The 19,135-nt window shown below is 47.5% G+C and overlaps 1 protein-coding gene across 1 annotated transcript in view; it reads left to right on the top strand.

The window, feature by feature from the left end:
- Positions 1–18,502, top strand: part of LOC140427982 (uncharacterized) — a 158,342-nt gene extending 139,840 nt beyond the window's left edge. The window contains exons 18-20 of the mRNA XM_072513907.1: positions 720–878; positions 5,333–5,492; positions 17,376–18,502. Of these exons, the coding sequence (XP_072370008.1) occupies positions 720–878; positions 5,333–5,492; positions 17,376–17,467 (411 nt within the window). The 3' untranslated portion in view covers positions 17,468–18,502. The remainder of the gene's footprint in view (positions 1–719; positions 879–5,332; positions 5,493–17,375) is intronic.
- Positions 18,503–19,135: the final 633 nt, after the last annotated feature.

Raw genomic sequence — 19,135 nt, 5'->3', positions numbered from 1 at the left:
TCTTATCTTTACTTGGGGTGGACTCCCCGTGTCCTTATTAAACAGCCCACACTCTAGAATCTCTCCTAGCCTTTGGCTGTTGCTACTATTCCATCCAATACAATCCTTGAAAGATAATCTCGGACAACTGTGTTTCTTTTCATTCCTGATAGAAAGAGAGAAGGTATATTTGTACTGAAAAATGAATTTGTTTTCATTTGGAGAAGGGACAGGGTGAAGTAGTGGAGCTATAATGGCAAAGGAAGAGGGAATGCACCTTGGAAGGGGAGCTGGGGAAGAGGCAATGCACCTGGGAAGGGGAGGCGGGAAGAACGAATGCACCTGGGAAGGGGAGGGAGTAGATGGAATGCACCTGGGAAGGGGCAGGGAAAAGAAGTGGGTCTACAAAGGGGAGCAGCTAAGCAAAGTTCTGTGAAGGAAAAATATTCATTTCTATGGAGCATGAGGAAGAAAAAAGGATCTTCAAAAAGGAGGAAGGTTTCATGAATGCAAAATGAAGCTGTGCTTAATATGTATTTTTATGTAACTTGAATGAATTTGTTTAATACATTCTTCAAACTTTGCTCCTGGACCACACAATGGATAAAGTTTTATTCATCATTGTCTGATTGATGTCAATACAAAGTTATATACCAGCCAGAATTCTCAATTAAAGTTTCAGAGCAATAATAATGCAAACAGTTACTAACAACTAAAACTTCCTATTCTTGTTCTGTCAGCCTGGAGTCTACTTCCAAGTCAAAAACAAAGCAACCGGAGAATTTGTGACAGTTGTTGGAGGTTCCAAAGACCCAAGGGAATCCAAGTTAACTGTCTGTCCTTACAATGGTAAACCTACACAGATGTGGTTTTATTGTCATGGACTTATTAAATCCAAGGTAATGTAACTGCAATTCTCTAAATACACAATGCTGAATTTTACATTACAGAAATACTTCTGATTTAGTGATAAATAAAATTGATTGATAAAATAGTTACTCAAAAGACAAAACCTTGGGGGAGGCACGTGGCACAGTGGTTAGCATTGCTGTCTACGGCGCTGAGGACCGGGGTTCGAATCCCAGCCCTGGGTCACTGTCCGTGTGGAGTTTGCACATTCTCCCCGTGTCCGCGTGGGTTTCACCCCCACAACCCAAAGATGTGCAGGCTAGGTGGAAAAACAATAATTGGGTACTCTAAATTTATTTTTAAAAATGAGCTCAAAACTCCCTTCAACTACAGAAGGATTCTGATATGTTAGAAGAAATAAATGGCAGTGTGCTCTTAATGCATGCAGTGACCCACCAATTAGCTTGATAATTCTAGCAATTACTTAAATGATTTAAACTGACTATTCAAGCAATATTAAATTAAAAAGCGGCAAAATGTAATGATTGAATCTAGATTCAATGTTTATGCAACAAAACTAATGTGTTATTGTTGCCCTGAATGATGCCCAGCTGGTTTGGACTGGATATTTTATCTATTACATCTGATAATCACCAAGCTAATATCTGCAGTGTGCTTCAAATTTTGCTGCAAATTGTAAGAAACTGATGATAAAAATACATTGGGTATTATATCAGGACATATAACCAAAAACTTGGTCAAAATTTTGAGGAGTGTCTTAATGGAAGCGGGGCAATAAGGTGAGTGGTTTAGGGAGGGAGTTCCAGAGCTTAAGGATTTGGCAGCTGAATGGTAGACCAAGTAAAATTGCGATTCTCAAGAAGCCAGAATTAGAGGAGAGATATTTAGTAGATCTGCAGAATAGGATAGGGAAGGGTACATTGAGGACATACTCCATTGTGTTATGTGGCACTACCACCGTGCTAAATGGAATGGACTTCAAACAGATCTAACAGTCCAAAACTGGGCATCCATGAGGCGCTGTGGGCCATCAGCAGCAACAGAATTGTAGTCAACCTCAATCTGCAACCTCATGGCCCAGCATATCCCCCACTCTACCAATTACCAACAAGCCAGGAGATCAACCCTGGTTCAATGAAGCGTGCAGGAGGGTATGCCAGGAGCAACATCAGGCATACGGAAAAATGAGGTTCAACCTGGTGAAGCTACAAAACAGCATAAGCAGCAAGTAATAGACTGAGCCAATCCCACAACCAACAGATCAGATCTAAGTTCTGCAGTCCTGCCACATCCAGCCGTGAATGGTGGTGGACAATTAAACAGTGCACAAATAGCCCCACCCTCAATGATGAAAGAGCCCAGCACATTAGTGCAAAAGATAAGGGACTGGATTCTCTGGTGCACCATCCGCGTGTTTCTCAACAGCGCACTGTTTGCTGGTGGCAGAATTCCCTCTTCTCGCCGCATATCAATGGGATTTTTCATTGAAGCCACCCCATGCCATTGGGAAACCCGTGGGTGGGGTGCACCGCCGGTGGTAAAAGTGAATTACAATGGCTGGAAAATTCCGGCCTAGGCTGAAGCATTAACAGTCTTCAGCCAGAAGTGCTGAGAGGATGATCCATCTTCCGGAGGTTCCCAGCATCACGGATGTCAGTTTTCAGCCAATTCGATTCACTCCACGTGATATCAAGAAACGGCTGAAGGCATTGAAAAAGCCATGGGCCCTGACAATATCCCGGCAATAGTGCTGAAGACTTGTGCTCCAGAAATTGCCACGTCCCTAGCCAAGCTGTTCCATTACAGCTGCAACATAGGCACCTACCCAATAAAATTTCCCAGGTATGTCCTGTACACAAAAAACAGGACAGATCCAACCCAACCATTTCCAGCCCCATCGGTCTACTGTCCATCATCAGCAAAGTGATGGAAGAAGTCATCAACAGTGCTATCAAGGGGCACTTACTCAGCAATAACCTGCTCACCGACACTCAATTTGGGTTCCTGACCTCATTACAGCCTTGCTTCAAATACAGACAAAAGAGCTGAATGCCAGAGGTGAGGTGAGAGTGACTTCCCTTGGTATCAAGGCAGCATTTGACCAAAGTTAAAAACTGATATGTTTCTTAACCAGAATAGCAAAGCCAGGAGTGATGGGTGATCAACTCCTGTGCAGGTTAGGACATAGACAGTAGAATTTTAGTTGAACTCAAATTTATGAAGGGCTGAACATTATTTGACGAGCCGCAAATGGTGCTGAACATTAGGCTGTCATCAGCGAACATCCCCACTTTTAACTTTATGATGGCAGGAAGATCATTGATGAAGCAGCTGAAGATGGTTGGGCCTAGGACACTATCCTGAGAAACTCCCGCAGTGATGTCCTGGAGCTGAGATGACTGACCTCCTATGACCACAGCCATCTTCCTTGTGTCAGATATGACTCCAACCAACAGAGAATTTTCCCCCTGATTCCCATTGACTTCAATTTTAGGGCTTCTTGATGCCATACGCGATAAATGCAACAAGACCTGGACAATATCCAGGTTTGGGCTGACAATTGGCAAGTAACATTAGCGCCCCACAAGTGCCGGGCAAAGAGAGAAAAAAGAGAGAATGTAACCATAGTCTCTTGACATTCAATGGCATTATCATAGCTAACTCTCCCACTGTCCCCCACTATCAACATCTTGGGGGTTACCATTGACCAGAAACTGAACTGGTCAAGCCATATAAGTATTGTGGCTACCAGAGCACGTCAAAGGCTAGGAATCCTGCAGTGAGCAACTAACCTCCTGACTCCCCTAAGCCTGTTCACCATCCACAAGTCAGGAGTGGAATGGAATACTCTCCACTTGCCTGGATGAGTGCAACTCCAACAACAGTTCAGAAGCTCAACACCATCCAGGACAAAGCAGCCCGCTTGATTGCTCCCCCTTCTACGAACATTCAATACCTCCACTGCTGATGAACAATGACAGCCATGTGTACCATCTAGAAGATGCACTGCAGGAATTCATCAAGGTTCTTCAGGCAGCACCTTCCAAACCCATGACCTCTACCAGCTAGAAGGTCAAGTGTAGTAGATACCTGGGAACCCCACCATCTGGAAGTTCCCCTCCAAGTCACTCACCAACCTGACTTGGAAATATGATGTAATTCCTTCACTGTCACTGGGTCAAAATCATGGAATTCCCTCCCTAACAGCACTGTGGGCATATCTCTATTACATGGACTACAGCGGTTCAAGAAGGCAGCTCACCAACACCTTCTGAAGGGCAACTAGGAATGGGCAATAAATGCTGATGAAGCTGGCAACACCCACATCCCATAAATTAATTTTTAAAAAGGACATTGAGGGATTTGAAACCATGAATGGGAATTTTTAAAATTGAGATGTTTCTTCACCAGGAAATAATAGTTCAGCGAGCCCAAGATGGGTGAAGAACTCCCATGCAGGTTAGGAAACGAACAGTAAAGTTTTAGACAAACCCAAATTTAAGAAGGATGGAATTTGTGAGGCTGGCCAGAATTGCATTAAGTAGCCAAGTTTAGAGGTCACAGAGTCATGTGAAAGGCACAAAATGTAAAATATTGTACACTAAAAATGGCATTATTAAAGATGGATATGGATTATATGACTTGATACTATTTTGGGTTGACTGTTACTAAACCTGAAAAAAATGAAGTGATTGGATCTGTTTATTAACCACTCACAAAGTATGTAATAAATGTGAATTAGTTAATAATTAGTGGCCCAATGCAAGGACGCTCCTTGAGGGGTATCTGAATAATAATTGAACAGATTTATTGTATAACTCATGGGTTTAAAAAGAATAATTTTGTTTGAAATTTTGAGCACCTCACCTTTGACACAATGTTGATGCACCACAAAGAGGTCCTGGAACACTCGAGTGTCACCCTAGATTTGTCTTTGAGTCAGAAGGTGGGTTCAAGCTCCACTCCAGAGGTGAGCGAGCTACCATTGAGCCACTCCTGACACCAGTTACCGTTTTGGATTAACAAACTGGAGGTTATACTTCAAATCGAATTAAGGGAAGTTGTGAAACTGAATTCAATGAATCTAATAATTTGCTTCCAGCACCAGGAAAGTGTTCATGAAAGGTGTCAGACTGCCGTTAAAAACCATTGGTTGACTAATGTTTTAAAGAAAGGGGCCGGTTAGTCCAGCCAGTCTGCAGGTGACTCAAAATTCATAATAAATGATTTATGCTTAATACCCTCAAGTGGCCTACTAATTTTCCAGTTGGCAGACCTCCCTCTCCTCCACGCACCCCCCCCCCCCCCCCCCCCACCCCCTGCAACTGCAACCTTCAAATTCCACCTGTAATACAGATGGGGTATATTTGAAAATCTATTAATCAGCAATACTTAAAATAATGTACGCTGATTTTTCACCTAATAACCAAGATTAGCCTGGCATGAATTAACTGACAAAAGCAATACTCCATTCTGCTTGCAGGCCAACTCTGGGTGCATAGCTGCCATCGGTGGTCACGTAAAGGCTGGAGCCAAAGTAAATCTTTGGACAGAACATGGACGTACTCATCAGAAATGGAACATTAATAGGGATGGAACTATTTCTTCTTTTCTAGATTCCAGTCTACGACTAGATATTAAAGGTAATACATTTGTCCGTTTAAAGAAGCAGGAATTCAATTTTCCACCTCATCTGGTTTTAAAATTTGTAAAATCTGAAGAAAATACTGGATAATTTCCATTATTAACAACTTGATATGGTTTACTTAAAATCCAGTCTGTAGTTATTAGTTACTTTCATATCCATGCAAAGCAAGTACATATTGAAACCAGAATGTCAGCATAACTTCAAAGGATTCCTGAGTACAGTAAAGCTAAGCAATGTACAACCCTTTCCAAGAAACCACATTACACTGCTTAACCACCGGGGGTGATTACTACATCTTCCCAGACGCATGTTCCTCGGCAGCGCGCCGTCGCCGAGAGCGGGATTCTCTGTTCCCACCACCAGTCAATGGGATTTCCCATTGTGGCCACACCATGCCACCTGGAAACCCACGGGCGTGCGTGCGTGTGCTGCTGGCGGAACAGAGAATCCCGGAGAGTGAGAATTCAATAGCAGTGCTTGTAAAATTAGGGCAGAATCTTCCCAAAGATGCACAGAATCTTGGCTCAGACGAGAAAAGCAGTGTGAAGCTCGCAGCCTCACAGCTGGCTTTTCCCTATCTAAGAACACTGTGTGCATTTTAAAAGAGGAAGTGAGAATCAGCTGGAGGGATGGGGCCTAAAGAAGCCAGCAAGGCCAGGAATCTGAGATTGGGGCACCTTTATTAAAGGGCGTCCGATCTCTGACTTAAATAAAAGACCTCTCCCTCCAGCCAGCACCCCATGGACATCAGGACCCCTGCGAGCATTGGGGCGCCTTCTCCAATGCCTCACACAATGTAAATATCAGGAAATCGCCCCCCTCCTCCCCGGACAATGCGGAGATCAGGCCACCCCCCACAGCACCACACAGGCATCAGGGTGACTTGACCCCAACCGCCCTCACAGGCGTCATGGTGGTTTCCCCCTCCTCATCACTGGCACAACCCTCCTCCTGCTAGGTTGGCACTGTCATATTGGCAGGTTACCAGGGACTGCCCGATCATATCTTGAAGGGGGGGGGAGGGGGAGGGGGGTGCTATACCTAACTGCACATCCACGGCTTGGTCACCACAATTTGTTTTTCATTTTTGAAAGCTAGAAGTGAGTCGCACCAGCGTGACTTCACACCAGGGGGTGGGGACATATGGTGAGGGCAGAAGTAGCAGATTTAAATCCATTAATCATACTTAAAATTATCATGAAATATGCTAATCAGGTTCAAACCTGATCACGTCGTTGTGTTAAGCACACTGAGATAACACGGGCTGCAACTGGATGCAGCGATAACTCAAGTAGACTCCAGACCTTGAAGTTAGTTCAATTTGATTTATTGAACCTGTCACACAGTTAGCACAGTTCTTTGTGAGTTTGACTCTCTGCTAACGCAAGTGTGGTTACACTGTCTGACTGAGCCAGACTAGCTCTTAGCCACGGGCTGTGGGTGTTATGTGATATGTACACCAGACTCACTCTGTAGATGTCCACAGTAGAAAGAGGCGGAGTGTGAGTGCCTCGTGCCTTTTATAGTGGGAAACCACCCCCAAGTGTTCTGCCTGCGGATTGGTTATGTCCTGTTCCCTGTGCTCATTAGCTGCCTGTCTATATCTCATTAAGTGCATGTCTGCATATCATGACATCTCCCCTTTTGAAAAGTTTTTCTGCAACCTATGTGAAAGGAGTTACATGTGTAGGCCGAAAAACTAACGTATTTACATGAGATGGCAGATGGGAACATATGTACATATGAAAACAGGTGTCTAATGTGTAAAAACAGAACATGGCAAACAAAACAACTGTTCATAAGTCGAGTCCCTGGGGCTTGCGTCTGATCCTGGTCGACCGCCGGAGAAGTGGTAGTGGGGACGATGGCGCCTTGATGGGCGGGATTGCAGCCAGACTGGTGGCCTCGTCGTTCAAGGTATCAGGAGGTGGCACAATAACAGATGGAAACAATGAAGAATGTGGTTGCGGGCGAGCACAACAGAACCATCAGTCATATGCACAACAACGATCGAGGAGCAGCCTGTCAGACAACAACCGCTGGAGCTGACCAGCCTCCATCAGGCAGCTGGATCCGAACCCCATCTTCCGGGGATAGCACAGGCAAATCGGTGGCATGAGCATCATAGCCCTGCTTTTGCCGGTCCCTGAGTTTCTGCACCTTCTGCAGCACCGGGAGGTGATCCAGATCAGACAAGTGTATGGCTGGAAGCGTCGTCCGCGGGTCCCTGTTCATCAGGAGTTGAGCTGGTGACATGTCGGTAGACAGAGGGGTTGCCCTGTACGCAAGCAGCGCAAAGTTGACGTCAGAAACAGAATCCGCGGACTTGCAGATGAGCTGCTTCACTATGTGCACCCCTTTCTCAACCTTCCCATTGGACTGCGGGTAATGTGGGCTGAAAGTGGCGTGATGAAACTGATATTGCTGGGCAAATCTTGACCACTCTTGGCTGCTGAAGCAAGGACCGTTGTCACTCATGACAGTGAGGGGAATACCATGCCTGGAGAACGCCTCCTTACAGGCCTTGATGACGGTCTTGGACGTGAGGCCCGAGAGCTTCACAACTTCTGGGTAGTTGGAAAAATAATCGATGATGAGCACATCATCATGACCATTGGCGTGAAAGAGGTCGATGCCCACCTTGGACCATGGGGAGGTCACAATGTCGTGCTGCTGAAGCGTCTCCTTGCCCTATGCTGGCTGGAAGTGTTGACAGGTCGGACAGTTGAGGACCATATTTGAGATGTCCTGACTAATCCCAGGCCAGTAGACAGCTTGCCTGGCTCTGCGCCTGCACTTCACGACACCCAGATGCCCCTCGTGTATTTTCCGGAGCACCAAGCTCTGGAGACTTGGAATGACGATGCGATCCAGCTTGAGGAGGATGCCATCAATCACCGTCAGGTCGTCCTTCACATTGAAAAATTGGGGGCTCTGCCCTTTTTGCCAGCCATCGGTGAGGTGGTGCATGACACACTGCAGAAGCAGGTCCTTTGTTGTCTCATCGCGAATGCGGGTCACCTTTTCATCCGACGCCGGGAGGTTGCTGGCCCACAGCTGCACCTGTGATTCAATCTGCTGGACGAATGCCGGCGGGTCGGCAGGCAAGGTCGCGGAGCGGGAAAAGGCATCCGCAATAATGATCTCCTTGCCAGGCGTGTACACAAGCTCAAAGTCGTACCGTCTGAGCCTGAGGAGAATGCGCTGCAGCCGGGGCATCATGTCGTTCAGGTCCTTGTGGATAATGTGGACCAGAGGCCTGTGGTCCGTCTCGATGGTGAACGTCGGCAGGCCGTAGACATAATCGTGGAACTTGAGAATTCCAGTAAGCAGGCCCAGGCATTCCTTTTCGATTAGGGCGTACCGCTGCTCAGTGGGTGTCATCACCTGTGATGCGTAGGCAACCGGAGCCCAGGATGAGGTGTCATCGCGCCGGAGCAACACTGGGCCGATGCCATCCTGGCTCACATCTGTCGAGATTTTTGTTTCCCTGTCAGGATCAAAAAAGGCCAATACAGGTGCAGTGGTGAGCTTGGCTTTCAGCTCCAACCACTCTGCTTGATGAGCTGCCTGCCACAAAAGGCAGTAGACTTTGTTACCAGGTGTCTGAGGGCGGATGGTGTGTGAGGCCAGGTTTGGGATAAACTTGCTCAAGAAGTTCACCATTCCTAGGAAGCGCAGCACCGCCTTCTTATCTTCAGGGGTTGTTATAACCTGCCTGCTTACCATTGGCTGGGGACTAATGACAATCCCACAATCCTGTGGGAGTATGAGCTTCCCCAATGAGGGGGGGGCGGAGAAACCATTAGTAAACTCCTAGTATAAATAAAGCTGGCCAGTTTAGGAACCAGCAGGAAGGAGTGTGCAGCAAGGGAAGTTGCTGCTGCTGTTATATATATGTTATTGTTAATAAATGTTATTACTTTGTATCCTTAAAACTCGTGCTGGATTCTTTGTGGCCCTCACAAAACTGGCGACGAAGGTTAAAGTGAATAGCTGTCTACACTGCTGAAGCCACCTCCCTGGATTTTTGTTGGATACAGGTTGGAAGTTGTTTTCTATTATACCATGCCTCTGTACGGACGTTTGGATGTTTTTAATGCTGCGCTGGAAAGCTGGAACCAGTACGCACAACGGATGCGTTACTATTTCCGGGCAAACAATATCACCGAAAACGAGCGCCAGGTGGTCATATTGCTCACCGCCTGCGGCCCGCATACGTTTGGGGTGATTAGGAGCCTTACGTACCCAGCTGCGCCGGACACCAAAACGTTTGATGAACTTGTGAATATAGTGGGGCAACATTTTAACCCAACCCCGTCCACGATAGTCCAGCGTTACAGGTTTAATACCGCTGAGAGGACCCCTGGAGAATCCCTTGCCGATTTTCTATCCAGGCTACGCAGGATTGCGGAGTACTGTGACTATGGTGAGACCTTGTCGGAAATGTTACGCGACCGTTTGGTTTGCGGTATTAACAATGCGGCCACCCAGAGAAAGTTGTTAGCTGAGCCAACATTGACTTTTCAACAGGCCATTCAAATAGTATTGTCCCGAGAGAGCGCAGAACGAGGAGTGCAGGAGCTACAGGGAATGGAAGTGCATGCCTTGGGACGCAACCCCTTCCAACCGAAAACGTCGCCCCACACTCCTGCGGTACCTTGGGCGAGGCAACGTCCGGACCGACGCCAGTGGCCGTCGGACATTCCTCCCCGAAGGGAGCCTTCTCCAGAACCAATGGATGAGGAGCCATGTCCGTGTCAGACTTGTAGGCGCCGACCCCGTCGCGGACGGCGGTCCTGGGGGCGCCAGAGGCGCTGTCGTTCTGACCGAAACTGGGACCAGCCCAGGGGCCGTAACTGGGACCAGCCCAGGGGCCGTACCTTCCATGTGGATGAACCTGCGGCGACTACTCCTGAGGACGTGGAGACGGAGGATGACTGCCTGCAGTTGCATTGTGTGGCAGCTCCCCGTGTGGCCCCCATTAAGGTGACAGTACAGGTCAATGGCCACCCGCTTAAGATGGAGTTGGACACTGGCACAGCGGTCTCCGTGATCGCCCAGAGGACATTCGACCGCATCAAGCAGGGTATACAGACCCTTGCATTAACCGACTCACAGGCCAGGTTGGCCACCTACACGGGGGAACCACTGGACATTGCAGGAACTACAATGACCCCTGTTGTTTATGGACGCCAGGAGGGGCGTTTCCCACTTATCGTGGTGCGCGGGCATGGGCCCAGCCTGTTGGGTCGGGAACATATGTACGTATGTGCGGTTGAAATGGCAGCACATCCTCCAAACAGTTTCTGAAGGGTTGACTGAGGTGCTAGGATGATACCCAGATGTATTCCAGCCTGGTTTGGGGAAAATAAAAGGGGCCGTAGCCCGTATCCAAGTCGAACCAGGAGCCACGCCGCGCTATTTCCGGGCGCGCCCGGTGCCTTACGCCTTGCTCGAGAAGGTAGAAGGGGAGCTCACTCGTTTGGAGAGTTTGGGTATTATCAGGCCCGTCCGTTTTGCTGACTGGGCAGCACCAATTGTACCTGTAATGAAGCCAGATGCCACAGTTCGCTTGTGTGGCGACTATAAACTTACAGTGAATACGGCTTCCCGTCTCGACTGATATCCAATGCCTCACATAGAGGATCTCTACGCGAAGCTTGCAGGTGGACTCTCGTTCACAAAATTAGATATGAGTCACGCCTACCTGCAGTTGGAGCTGGACCATGCCTCCCGACCATATGTAACGATTAATACACACCGAGGCCTGTATGAATATACACGGTTGCCCTTTGGAGTACCCTCTGCCTGCGCAATTTTTCAACGTGTTATGGAGGGCATTTTGAGAGGTTTACCATGTGTTGCTGTCTACTTGGATGACGTTTTGATTACAGGGACGTCGGAGCAGGAACATTTGGAAAATCTGGAGACTGTCCTTAGACGCCTTTTGGAGGCTGGAGTCTGTTTACATCGCATAAAGTGTGTATTTCAGGCAAAGGATGTAGTCTACCTAGGTTATCGGGTGGACCGCGAAGGTTTGCACCCTGTCGCAGAGAAGGTGCGTGCAATTCAACATGCCCCCACCCCGACTGACACTTCGCATCTTTGTTCCTTTCTCGGTCTCGTAAACTGTTATGGGAAGTTCCTCCCCAATCTGGCAACTACGCTGGCCCCTTTGCACCTTCTGCTAAAGAAAAATCACACCTGGGTTTGGGATCAGCCGCAAGAAACCGCTTTCCGGCGGGTAAAGCAACAATTGTCGTCGTCTGGGTTACTAACCCACTATGATCCTGGAAAGCCTTTGCTCGTCACATGTGATGCATCCCCGTATGGTATTGGGGCCGTCCTGTCCCACAAGATGGAGAACGGGGCCGAGCGGCCGATAGCTTTCGCCTCCCGCACATTGACTGCAGCGGAGAAAAAGTACGCGCAGACCGAGAAGGAGGGCCTGGCAGTGGTTTTTGCGGTGATACGCTTCCACCAGTACGTGTATCGCCGCCATTTCACTAACGTGACTGATCATAAGCCTCTGCTGGGACTTTTCAGAGAGGATAAGCCAGTACCGCCCATTGCTTCCGCACGGATCCAGCGCTGGACTTTGTTGCTTGCTGCATACGAGTATTCTCTGGAGCACAAACCAGGTACGCAGATAGCAAATGCCAACGCACTGAGCCGATTGCCTTTATCGACTGGCCCCATGTCGACCCCCACGACCGGTGAGGTGGTTGCAACCCTAAATTTTATGGACACCTTGCCTGTCACGGCATCACAGATCCGTGAGTGGACCCAGATGGAGCCAGTCCTGTCAAAGGTTCGGCACATAGTCCTGTATGGTGGGCAGCATAGACAGCTCCCAGGCGAGTTGCGGGCATTTTCCTCCAAGCTGTCAGAATTCAGCGTGGAAGACGGCATCCTCTTGTGGGGGACGCGTGTGATTGTCCCGGTAAAAGGCCAGGAGCTGATAATAAGAGACTTGCACAATGGGCATCCAGGTGTGACCAAAATGAAAATGTTGGCCCGGAGTTATGTCTGGTGGCCAGGCCTCGACACCGACATTGAGAAGGTGGCCCAAAACTGCTCCATATGTAAGGAGCATCAGAAGCTTCCGCCGGCCGCGCCCCTACATCACTGGGAATGGCCAGGGCGGCCTTGGGCACGCTTCCATGCCGATTTCGCAGGCCCTTTTCAAGGATCCATGTTCCTTCTATTAATTGACGCCCAGTCTAAATGGCTAGAGATGCATAAGATGCAGGGGACAACGTCCTGCGCAACAATTGAAAAGATGCGTTTGTCGTTTAGTACGCATGGCCTCCCCGAGGTGCTGGTCACGGATAACGGCAGTCCATTCATGAGTGAGGAGTTTGCGAGGTTCACGAAGATGAACGGCATACGCCATATCCGCACTGCCCCTTACCACCCGGCTTCAAATGGGTTGGCAGAGCGCGCAGTGCAGACATTCAAAAGAGGCCTAAAGAAGCAGTCTTCCGGATCAATGGACACGAGACTGGCTCGCTTTTTGTTTACGTATAGGACCACACCCCATGCGGTGACTGGGGTAGCTCCCGCAGAACTCCTAATGGGCTGGAGACTTCGCACCCGCCTTAGTATGGTTTTCCCGGACATTGGCGCAAAGGTACGCCGCACACAAGAACGGCAGGGACAGGGATTTTCTCGGCATCGGCCGATTTGGCAGTTTGCGCCCGGTGACCCAGTGTTCGTTCGGAATTTTGCTGGTGGTGCCCAGTGGGTTCCTGGTGTAATCTTTCGCCAAACGGGCCCTATATCTTACCAGGTGCAAGCCCAGGGTCGTCTCCAGCGCAAACATGTAGACCACGTTCGGTCCAGAAGACTATCCCCTCAAAAGATTCCCCGCCCCCGGAGCTCATTTCTACAGCCGCAGAGAACAGGGACAAGGGAAGGTAGTCCTCACAATCCTCCACTGGTGCCTCACTCGAAGCCTGCGCAGGTCGTTACAGAACCGAATGGAGATAGAGACGCTGACATGATGGAGGCAGCAGACTCTGACTCCGAGCTGGAGACACAGGATGCATCAGAGGGGGAATCCCCGGGTCCACGGGCCGTGGAAGTACAACCGTTGCGCTGTTCATCACGGAAGCGCCGGTCTCCGTCTTGTTACACGCCACCTGATCCAGCGCCGCCTGCAAATGGTGTCCGGCCTGCGGCAAAACGAGTCCGACGTCCTCCTTCGTCAGGGTCTTCGGTGGATTCCTTGGACTTTGGGGGGGAGGGATGTTATAACTTGCCTACTTACCATTGGCTGGGGACTAATGACAATCCCACAATCCTGTGGGAGTATGAGCTTCCCCAATGAGGGGGGCAGAGAAACCATTAGTAAACTCCTAGTATAAATAAAGCTGGCCAGTTTAGGAACCAGCAGGAAGGAGTGTGCAGCGAGGGAAGTTGCTGCTGCTGTTATATATATATATGTTATTGTAAATAAATGTTATTACTCTGTATCCTTAAAACTCGCGCTGGATTCTTCGTGGCCCTCACAAAAGGGGTCTTCATGGCTTTGATGGCCTTGACCTTGCCTGTGTCCAGACGCACACCCTGCTGAGATATCTGGTCACCCAAGAATTTCAGTGTTAACATGCCAAAAGAACACTTTGCCTTGTTCAGCTTGAGGCCATTGGCATGGACACGGCGGAATACCTGCTGGAGACGAGAGATGTGCTCTTCGGGGTTTGTGGACCAAATGATAACGTCGTCCACGTACACACGAACTCCTTCAATGCCCTCCATCATCTGCTCCATGATTCTATGGAAGATCTCCGAGGCCGAGACAATGCCGAATGGCATACGATTGAAACAGTACCTGTCAAACGGTGTGTTGAAGGTGCCGAGACTTCTGCAGGACTCATCCAGCTGGATTTGCCAGAACCTGTGTGATGCATCTAACTTTGTGAAAAAACGGGCGTGTGCCATCTCACTGGTCAGTTCTCCTGCTTCGGGATGGGGTAGTGTTCCCGCATGATATTCTGGTTTAGATTTACTTGCATCTTCGTACGCCATTCATCCGCAGAATCCACAGGTGGGTGGGCAGGCTCCGTGATGATGTCGGTGAGGCATGTTCACGCGTGGTGATGATGCCCACATGGGAGGGGGATTCCAGGCAATCGTCCTCTGGATCCGTAATGCTGCCAGGATCAGAATCCTGTCGACCGTGCTGGACACTCCGAACGTGCCTGCGTTGGAGTTGGGAGCGCTGGCCCTTGACTGGTGGTGCAGACCTGCACAAGGCTACGTAGTGTCCAGGCTTCCCGCAATTTAAACAGCGCCTGCCTCTTGCAGGGCAGTGTTTCTTTAAATGGGCGGTGCCACAGTTCAGGCACATCTTGACGTCGTTACCATAGAATTTACAGTGCAGAAGGAGGCCATTCGGCCCATCGAGTCTGCACCGGCTCTCGGAAAGAGCACCTTACCCAAGCCCACACCACCCTATCCCCATAACCCAGTAACCCCACTCAACCAACACTAAGGGCAATTTTGGACACTAAGGGCAATTTAGCATGGCCAATCCACCTAACCTGCACATCTTTGGACTGTGGGAGGAAAGCTGAGCACCCGGGGGAAACCCACGCACACACGGGGAGAACGTGCAGACTCCGCACAGACAGTGACCCAGCCGGGAATTGAACCTGGGACCCTGGAGCTGTGAAGCAATTGCGCTAACCACTATGCTACCGTGCTGCCCTGTTACGCTCCGTGCGTCGTCGCACGGAAATGTTCGCACCTACGCAGTGTGGTGATCGGCCACTCCGTTATCCCATTCGCATCGCGCATGCGTGGGGTTCCGGGAAGAGCACGCAAAATGGTTGCCTTCATCAAGGCTGAGGCGCTGCATCCGGGCGATGACCTGCACACACTCTGCCGGATCAGAGTGAACGCCAAAAACGATCTGATCCCTGATCATGGAGTCAGCAATGTCACCAAAGTTGCAGGATAGCACTAGTAGACGGAGATGAGTTAGGAAGGAGTTGAAAGATTTGCCTTTACCTTGCAGGCGTTGCTTAAATATGTAGCGCTCGAAGATTTAATTTGTGTCCATTTCACAATGACTGTCAAACTTGTCCAGGATGGTCTGGAACTTTGTCTTGTCCTGGCCTTCGGTGAAGTTAGACGAGTTAAAGATTTGGATGGCTTGATCCCCCGCAGTTGAGAGGAGAAGCGTAATCTTTCTTGTATCAGACGCACCCTCGAGGTCTGAGGCTTCGATGTACAGCAGAAACCTTTGCTTGAAAGTCCGCCAGTTGGCACTGAGATTGCCGGAGGTCCGCAGCAGTTGAGGAGGCTGGATTTCTCCATGGTGCCGGGATGTATTCGCTGGTCGTCACGGAACAGATTGAGGTAAACCACCTAAGGATAGCAGTCTACTGGTACAATGTCGCGTTAAGCACACTGAGATAACACGGGCTGCAACTGGATGCAGCGATAACTCAAGTAGACTCCAGACCTTGAAGTTAGTTCATTTTGATTTATTGAACCTGTCACACAGTTAGCATAGTTCTCTGTGAGTTCGACTCTCTGCTAACCTAAGTGTGATTTCTCTATCTGACTAAACCAGGCTAGCTCTTATCACGTAACGCATACAGCACGTGGCTATGTACACCGGACTCACTCTGTAGATGTCCCTGGTGGAAAAAGGCGGAGTGTGAGTGCCTCGTGCCGTTTATAGTGGGAAACCACCCCCAAGTGTTCTGCCTGCTGATTGGTTATGTCCTGTTCCCTGTGCTCATTAGCTACCTGTCTGTATCTCATTAAGTGCATGTCTGCATATCATGATAGTCGTTGGCGGGAAAGATCACGCTCAGGATTGTTGTCAGCACAAATCTCGTTTATGGCCTCTCACAAGATCGAGCAGCCATTACAGTATTTGTACCTGTGGTTAGCGCTGCCGCTAAATCGCTGCCACAGAGTCTATCGGAAAACTGATCAATTTGGTATCTTGTCAATATCACTATGTGCATTTTCCTAATTTTAACAAAAAACAATTGTCTAAAAATGCAGCTCTGCAGATGGCTGTACCTAATAGGATAACTTTTGATTTTGTTTTAGACCAAAATGAAAACAGATTAATAGGCTATCTCAACAAAGGCCTCAGTAACACAGGGCTGAATTTCATCAACCTCTGGGAGGCGAATTGAAAGGTGAAGGGACAGTTGGGTAAAATTGTGAGGAATCCCTTCGAGTGAGCTGCTGGAGGTTGCTCCACGGAGGCTGACAGCTTATTTACAAACTTAAAGACTCAATTAGGGCCCATTTTATTGTGCCATTGACATCTTGCACATGATGGCGTGAGGAAGCTTGCAACTAAATAGAGCCTGGGGAGAAATGTTTTACTGAAGAAAGAGGGGGGCACAGGCAGGGAAGGCAGTCTCCTCTCTGCACCAAAGATATCCCCGGAGGGGTTTCCGCTTCAGCATGCAGCCCTTTTGATTATTTTAATATTTTCTTGCTGTAATATCTGCCGCAGGCCCATGCCTTCCTCAGCAGCAAACATGTCTCCTGGTGTTGCTGCTGAGCTGCTGTCCCTCTGATTGGGCTCGGAAGCAGTTAATTAATTGACTGCCAGCAGCAAAATGCATCCCTGGGTCCCGCCACATGCGGAGATGGGATTGCAACTGTTTTTAGCTTTGGAACGTCATGTCGCCTCCACAAAATTCCAGCCACAGTTACATCCTGGGTGATTAGTTGGTGACATTCCATAAAAGGCTAAAAAAAAGTGTTGGGAAGCTTACAAAGAAACTAGGTAGAACTTTTCACCTTCATAATTGAGAGGTCATCAGTTACTCTAGCATCTTATTTCATGATGCACCAAACATAATTTTAATAGTTTTAATTTTTGTATTTTCAGGTGGTGATTTCTATGACAAGGACCACATCATCTTAAACTTCCCAGAAGAGCAACAACAGTCACAGTTCTGGGACATTGAAGTGCTGAGATGAGAAAGACAAATGCTACAAGGAAAAATCTGAAATACTATTTTGGACAGATCAATCAAAGCAATGTAACCATTGCCATGAAAAGCAAAACAAGATTCCTGATTCTTCTCAGGCAATTATGATTTGTACATGTTGTCTTCAACCCAAATAATCGCAATTCAAGCAGCACTGTTCTGCTTGTAAATCAATTCTGGGCCAATTTGTGAAAAGTGGTCAGTAGAGAGAGAAAAAAACACATTTATACTTGTTCACTCTCTATTGGAAACTTTGCAGTCAGCAATTACAGATTTAGTCACTGAAACACATAAAAGATTCTGTTATTCTCCATGTTGCAAGTTGGCAAAACTATCTAAGGGGAAGTTTCACAGATGTTCCTTCAAGTTAGAACTTCATTATTTCGACTGCATGGAAGTCAGTGTAATCAAAAGCCCGAAAAAAAAAAAAAAATTTAAAAATATATAAAATGCATCAGCACTAAAAGCCTATTGCATTGGCAACTGACCTGTGCGCACTTTGCTATTTAACATTTTGCTTAAGGTGGGATTGTTTTTTTAAAAATACAATCACAACTTCAGATATTGAAGCTCATAACACCAAAGGTATACAGATTTTCAAAATTATTGTAAATAAGTAAAAATATATATTTGCACTTTTATTGGATTAACTCAATAAAAAATTAAACTACATAGATCAATAAGTGGTGTGCGTCATACAATACAAAGCAACATTTTTGGTGCGCCAACTTTGAACTAATTCTCCAGAAAATTTGTCCGTAGTTTCTTTATACTTTTAGAACTGAAGGACTGAATAACTTGAGCTTGGTTTTTCAATTGCTTTGTTATTTAAAAACTGGCTTAAATCCATAACTGGGTGCAAGAGAAAAATGTATACAAAGCTATTGAAGTCCTTGATTATTAAGTCAATGTTGATATTAATAAGATATCAATTTTTTATTGGACCTCTTGGGGTATTGTGTTACGAAGCTAGAGCTGTCATATTTTTGCAGAATTGGCCAGCCAGAAATAAATGTGGCCACTATTTGGTATATGTATCTATTTATTTATATAGTTACTGTATTGCTAAAGTTCACTGAATCATCAGTAAATAACTCAAACATATAGTAGAATTAACTAGCCGCCTGGAGCATATTCACAGTCATCATCAACTGCTCTCTGTAAAATTCTATTTTAGGTTGGTACATCATGTTATTGATTATATTATTGAGATTGCAGAGCTCTGAGGTGCAGAGGGATCTGGGCATCGTAGTGCATGAATCACAAAAGGCTAGTATACAGGTAGGGCAAGTAATTAGGAAAGCTAATAGGTTATTGTTTAGTGTGAGGGGAATTGAGTACAATAGAAGGGAGGCTTGCTTCAGTTGTAGAGGGCATTGGTGAGACCACATCTGGCATATTGTGTACAGTATTGGTCTCCTTATTTAAGGAAAGATGCAAATGCATCAGAAGCAGTTCAGAAAACATTTACTGGACTAATACCATGAATGGATGGGTGGTCCAATGAGGAAAGGTTGGAGATTAGGTTGTATCTACTAGAGTTAAGAGTAAGAGGTGGCTTGATCAAAACCTTTAAGATTCTGAGGGCCACTGACAGACTGGATATGGAGCATGTTTCCTCTTGTCAGAGAATGAGGGGTCACTCATGTAAGACAGA

The sequence above is a fragment of the Scyliorhinus torazame genome, chromosome 8 (genome assembly GCF_047496885.1).
Source record: "Scyliorhinus torazame isolate Kashiwa2021f chromosome 8, sScyTor2.1, whole genome shotgun sequence".
Classification (NCBI taxonomy): Eukaryota; Metazoa; Chordata; class Chondrichthyes; order Carcharhiniformes; family Scyliorhinidae; genus Scyliorhinus; species Scyliorhinus torazame.
Note: the sequence above shows the minus strand (reverse complement) of the source record. Positions and strands in the feature narration are given on the sequence as shown.